This window comes from Pleuronectes platessa, chromosome 4 (assembly GCF_947347685.1).
Source record: "Pleuronectes platessa chromosome 4, fPlePla1.1, whole genome shotgun sequence".
Classification (NCBI taxonomy): domain Eukaryota; kingdom Metazoa; phylum Chordata; class Actinopteri; order Pleuronectiformes; family Pleuronectidae; genus Pleuronectes; species Pleuronectes platessa.
Genome location: NC_070629.1, coordinates 12,094,002 through 12,100,425, shown reverse-complemented (window position 1 = coordinate 12,100,425; position 6,424 = coordinate 12,094,002). Strand labels below are relative to the sequence as shown.

At 41.0% G+C, this 6,424-nt stretch overlaps 1 protein-coding gene across 1 annotated transcript; it reads left to right on the top strand.

Moving 5' to 3' along the window:
• Window positions 1-2,474: 2,474 nt before the first annotated feature.
• star (steroidogenic acute regulatory protein) lies at window positions 2,475-4,853 on the top strand. The gene is made up of 7 exons (XM_053420831.1): window positions 2,475-2,732; window positions 2,828-2,935; window positions 3,053-3,183; window positions 3,302-3,460; window positions 3,591-3,775; window positions 3,920-4,013; window positions 4,142-4,853. Exons 1-7 carry the CDS (start codon window positions 2,669-2,671, stop codon window positions 4,259-4,261), a joined length of 861 nt encoding a protein of 286 aa, XP_053276806.1. The 5' UTR covers window positions 2,475-2,668; the 3' UTR covers window positions 4,262-4,853.
• The last annotated feature ends 1,571 nt before the right edge of the window (window positions 4,854-6,424 follow it).

Sequence of the window (6,424 nt, the reverse complement as noted above, 5' to 3'; positions counted from 1 at the left end):
TGGGCAAAAGATCCTTAAAGGAGACACATCTAAAATATTTGATTAGTATTGTTATTTGTTTTATTTTAGTAATATTATAATGGGTAAACATTTGTGTTACTATCCCTCCAACACGGCTTAGCAGGAAAAGAAAATGAAAGTCTAATGTAGCACAACCCACTCTGGGTTTTATACCAAAAGCACTAAGATACGATTTGACTGACTCAGACTCACTGGTAAATGTATCACTGTTACTAAACAAGAACGGCACTCAGAAGAGCACATACCTCCGCCCAGGTCTTAAATTCAATCAGGCTGCACCATATCGCACACACTCACACGCACTTTTTCATCAAGTTCCACCAATTATTCTCTGGGAAATTAGTGAAAATGGCTACAAATGCCCTATCTCCCAGTTAAAGACAGTGGAAAATCCCTGATATAAACCTCTTGGTGGGGGTAATAAGTGAACACATAGTCAAAGAAATTCCTATTTTCATTACTTCATCAATCAAGGAATTTGTATTGAATGAGCCCCCCCCCCCCCCCCCCCCCTCTTTTGCACAATGCAAACGATTGCCGGTCATGTGTATTTAAATGTAATACAACCATCTTTAAAGCATTCCCTCATTTTGAGCTCAACTATTCACCTGTACAGTTTTGTGAGTGTACGTTACTGAAGTAATTCTGTTTCTGTGGTATTACTGCGACAGTGGGTGTCTCCAGACCATGTCTTGACCTGGATACAAGATAAAAAAGAATACCATCCATGGGGCCATAGCTGGTAAAAAGCTTCTTAGGGTGGGCAAGACTAATACCCATCATCATTATGTCATGATAACGTTGTCTGAACATAAACATAGACATAACCTTCCTCAGGTTAGACCCTCCCCAGGATCCACAGGACTGAGGTTCATTAAAATACAATGCTGCTCCTGTCAAATAGAGAGATATTAGAAACTTGTGACACATTTAATATTTAAGAAAAGAATCAGAAAAAGAACTCCTGATTATTTTTCTCGGAAGGACGAGCTTTACAGTAGAAGAGATGTGGCACAGGCCTGTGTGTTGCCATACTAAACGAGAGAAGTCACATTGCAGAAGGCCAGAGGGACTGATGGATAATTCCTGTCATCTTGTCAGAAGGACGAGAGGTTGCAGGTGAAGGTGACTTCAGTGTTTCTTTGCGCCTCATAAATCTGTTCCCGTTTTCTCTGCGTCCATTCCCCTGCACTAATCAGATGGCCTCCTGACTGCTTTCTTTGTGGTCATGTGTACTGTTGACGCTGAGGGTTTGTTGATTTGCAGCGCGAGGAGGCAATATTGCTTTTAGATAGTTTGTATCTTGTTTAGTAGGAGTAAGGTTGTCAACACACTTGAACCAGTTTGATAAAACATGTTGTTTCATGGATCATTGTGCGTCATTTGACGAGTGAGCCAGCCGTTTGGACTCCAGAGGGCGATTCAGTCTCACGACACACAGAGAAGCACAATCATGAAGCTGTCGTCTGGATGTCAACATTATGAAATGTGATGTTTTTGATTGAGTCTAACCACCATGGAAAAACGAAATGCCTTTTCCAAACCATGATAACCCTCATTTGGACTAAACATACTGTACATGGTTGTTTCAGTGCTGTTTTCTGTCTTTTTGCACATTAGTAAACATACCAGTTGTCACAATGTGTTACATCAAAAAGAATAACATTGATATTTAAGTTGGGTCACCATAGCTGAAAAATTACAGGTTCAGGCCTCAAAAGGGAAAGTGGCTTTCATTTGGAACTTCAGCAAAATCCTACATAGTCATGTAATTACTGGTTATGTTGTGCTCCTGATTCCTGTTACTCAGAGTACAGGAGTTTCTAAATTCACTCTAAATCCTTGTGTTTCTGTAAAATTGGCTTAACCTCTTCTTACTTCCTCATTTAGGGTCCCAAAGACCACACTGCTGTAACAATAATTATAATTTTTGCAAAATAATTGTCAAAAATTCAACTAAATCTCCTTTTCTCTTTTCTTGTCTTTCTCTTATAAAACCTACTTTGGTAAGAAGAACTGAAGCAGTAACCCATCATATTCAGATGTGATGACAATAAACCCTTGCTATAACGCAAATAAGGACATATGTCATGTTTTATATGATATATCTGCTATAACGATAAGAAAACGGCAATAATAAAAGTAAAATCAGCACCAGATAGACTGTAATGAACCATGAAGGGATGGAAGAGTCACTCAGGGTCTTTCCTACTGACCTCTCTCATCACTGAAGAAGTGCGTGTGGGTGTGTGTGTGTATGTGTGTGTGTCTGCATGTGTGTGTGTGTCAGTGTGTCTGTGTGCGCAGTGGGCCTGGGCACTTGAGGTTATCTGACACAGTGATTGTGAGCGTCTGAGAAATGCTGGTCGTGTCCAACAGGCAACCTTGGTGACATGGGCGTTGGAACAGCGAGTGTTTATCTACGTGCTGATAGCACGGCGGCCTTGTGAGCAGCGTTCATATATATACAGACACTCTCAGGGGCTTACAGACACAAATCCTTTTTTCTCTTCAGAGCACTTTCAGCTGTTTGTCAACTTTTATCAAGAACCGATCTAAAGATCAGACCGATTCTAAACCTTTGTGATCCACTTTATTGCAACGTTTTTTACTTTTCTTAAATCTGCTCAAAGTCCTGTAAAAGAAAATGCTGCCTGCAACCTTCAAACTGTGTGCTGGCATCTCTTACCGGCATATGAGAAACATGACAGGTGAGTGAGAGAATCACTCTCTTTTGATTTACCTCATGTGTTATCAATGGATACAATATTTTAGAAATGGTAAGCTTTGTGTCTGTCCGTCTCAGGTTTGAGGAAGAATGCCTTGGTGGCCTTTCACCATGAGCTGAGCAGACTGGCAGGTCCAGGCCCCACTAACTGGATCAACCATGTTCGCAGACGAAGCTCCCTGCTCAGTGAGTTGGGAAATGAAATTAGACTTGATAGGACATGTAGTACATCCTCGACATCCATTAACAAATTGTGGAACTTTAACAGATTCCTGATTCCTTGACTTACCAAATTGTTTTCAGGTTCTCGGATTAAAGAGGAGACTGGATACAGCGAGGAGGAGATGTCTTATGTGAAGCAGGGGGAGAATGCTCTGCAGAAGGCCATCAACATCCTCGGCGAGCAGGATGGCTGGACCACTGAAACTGTTGCTGTGAGTATTGAGATGCCACCGATGTAGTGGGATAACAGCTCGATGATGTTTTGTCCAAATGTTAAATTTGAAACAAGATATCTAAACACTTCCAGTATGTGTTGAAACCCATCTGCAGGCAAACGGAGACAAAGTCCTGAGTAAGGTGTTGCCTGACATCGGGAAGGTGTTCAAGCTGGAGGTGATGCTGGAGCAACATTCTGACAACCTTTATGAGGAGCTGGTGGGGAACATTGAGCAAATGGGGGAGTGGAACCCTAATGTCAAACAAGTCAAGGTAAAAGAGTTGCAGTACCAGACGTTAGGGAAATGAAAAGGGTGTTCAACACATCAGAAAAAGAGATATTCCAAAGTATGAAAATATCGATTTAAGATCACTGATATCATTGCACTATGGAATCACGCAGATCCTCCAAAAGATCGGCAAGGACACCATGGTGACTCATGAGATGTCTGGGGAGACGCCCGGCAACGTTGTGGGACCAAGGGACTTTGTCAGTGTCCGCTGTGTCAAACGCAGAGGCTCCGCCTGCTTCCTGGCTGGGATGTCCACTCAGCATCCAAAAATGCCCGAGCAGAGGGGGGTAGTCCGGTGAGTCCAGGGAGAGTCATTTACTTGTTGCAAACCCCTGTTTCTTTAAGAATTGATGGATGGATACCTAGGAACCTGGCTATTTGTGCAAAGTGAATCAATGGATTCTGATTCAAATGATGTACAATTCTTATGACTTTTCAGGGCGGAGAATGGGCCTACCTGTATAGTTATGAAGCCGTGTGCTGAAGACCCGAATAAGACCCAGTTCACCTGGTTACTGAGTCTAGACTTAAAGGTATATGACTGCAATTTCTTTTCCACTGGAATTTGCAAAACCTGTACTACTAGTGAAAACTGTGTAAAAATAACACCATAACATCATGTCATCCATCTAACACTGGTTTTGTCTTTGCCCGCACACAGGGCTGGATCCCAAAGACAATCATAAACAAAGTGCTCTCTCAGACGCAGGTGGACTTTGCCAACCACCTCAGGCAAAGGATGGCTAATAATGTTTCTATGGAGATGGCCCATGCCTGCTGACACAAGATGCCTCTTGAGCTTTGGCACAGTGCACTCAACAGGGGGAGAAAAAGCAACCCCTGCTCATTAAAAACCACATGAATCTGCTGATAGCTGCTGAACAAAGTAATAAAAGAATTCAGAGAGCACTGATGTGATGAGATGAAGGTGATTCTTGTCTGAGATCTTTGGAAAATCCTGAGCAGAAATGCTCATTTTCGATTGAAGAATGTATGTTTTTCTTGCCCTGATGAATAGAAAATGACACCAATCTTACCTTGATTGTTTTTGTCACACTCATCCACATCACTCTGCTGCACCTTGGCGGACACACAGAGCCAGTGTGAAGAGTGAAACACAAGCGGCAGACTGTTTCTCTGATGACATCCCAGTTATTGTCCCTCTCTCTGCAGTGAAACTTTTCGTTTCTGTCTTTTATTTATTGCTAGTACACACAGTGTCACAGTGGCTGCCAAGTGAATAAAAAAAACTACAATGTCATTGATATTTATATTGTTATGTTTGTATAATGCTGTTGAACAGGAGCATTTTGGAGAATGATTACTCTGTAACGTCCTGATGCCTGAGAACTTCAATAAAAGCTCATCCAATATTTCAGCGAGCCTGCCTTTCTATGTACATTTGAAAAGGGCGAAAAACACAATCCACACGCATGTCTTCCTGTTGCTTGATGCGTTCTCAGGCTGACATTCTGCCAGATCGAGCAGGTGTTCGGCCATTCACATGTGTGAGGAGCTCAGTAGCAAGGAGTCGCGCTGTGAGCCAGCAGCACATTCCCTGAGATCAAGTAACAGCACATCTCATCCCAAAGAGGAAATTATTGCCAGTTGTGCAACATTTTTCCAATTTTTGTGTTGTTTTGATCCATCTTAAATCTGAAACAGCCTCTTTTGCACATCGTGGATGCAGAGCAGACTACAGGGGCCGAGTTGAGGTCTCACTCTCTCGCTGCTGGATGCTCACAAACTCGACTGCAGAATGAAGTAACGGTCATTTACCGTTAAGGCCTTAAGGAAATGTCTGAGCCTTGATAGGAAGTTAAGACTGACTGCATCTTGTCAACTAGTCGCTCTTCTCTTATTCTTCTTAGACTTTTTAGAGACTATAGGCCCAAATACCTATAGTTTGGTTGATCCTGCATGGTTATAACACAAAGTTCAGCAGAACAGTTCAGAGTGCCGGCTTGTGTAATGCAAAACAAACTTTCCTTGAGAGAATGTTCCAGCGGGTAATAACTGACATCTGCTTGAAATCCTTCAGAATCTGAACATAAGCAGATGGGAGAAGGGTTGAAGCCACTCGCAGATCTTGTTCCATTATTGTATAATGAGGCAAGCAGAGAAATGATAGGGTGTAGGAAGGGAAAATTATCCAGTGCTGATAAGTTATGATCAGAAGGACAAAACAAGCTATCTGGCAGTCATATTGAATCCCTGGCACCGACAACTGACTTGATTAAATCTTTTTTTTGGGGGGTCAAATATCCATCTGTGCGTTTTCTGACTGAATTTCAACTTCAAACACCAGCTTTTGTTTTCTGTCAACGATAAATGTAGGCATTGTTTTAATTAAAATAATTTTTATTACACTTTACGGGGAAATGTTTCAATAAATAAATGTAGAAATACAGAAAGAAAATATAAACTAGAAGGTTTTGCATGAATTTTCAGAATTATATTTAATTAAATGTGTCCCACATTGTGATTCTTGTAAGGTGTCAGAAGCCAAGGTTGGAAACTACTGGGTTATTCTCTAACAATAGGTTTTTAAAGCATGTTAAATCATCCAGTATCTAAAATCCCAAAACATTAAAGTAACTTTTAAGTAAGGCTCTCAAATATATGTAGTAAAGTAGAAAATACGGTTTTCTCTGAAATATGTATCAAAAGCCGAATAGAATGACACAGACACACACACAATAATTTGTCCATCTTTTTAATGTGCTTAGTTTCTTAAGTTATTGTAAAGGCTCTAGGGGTTAGAGTGCTTGTTCTCTAACCAGAAAGTTGCTGGTTCAATCCCCACTCTTCCCAACTGTAAGCAGAAGTGTCCTTGGCAAGATACAGAACCCATAAAATTGGCAGAACTTCAAACAACTATTTATTGCACAATATCTTACACTATTTAAATTTAAAAACGAAACAAAAAAAAAATATATATATC

Excerpts from the sequence above, each read along its gene's own strand:
- star (XM_053420831.1), top strand. The coding sequence starts at position 2,669 with ATGCTGCCTGCAACCTTCAAACTGTGTGCTGGCATCTCTTACCGGCAT. Across the intron at positions 3,461-3,590 it reads CTAATGTCAAACAAGTCAAG|ATCCTCCAAAAGATCGGCAA; the intron begins GTAAAAGAGTTG and ends GGAATCACGCAG. Across the intron at positions 3,776-3,919 it reads GAGCAGAGGGGGGTAGTCCG|GGCGGAGAATGGGCCTACCT; the intron begins GTGAGTCCAGGG and ends ATGACTTTTCAG.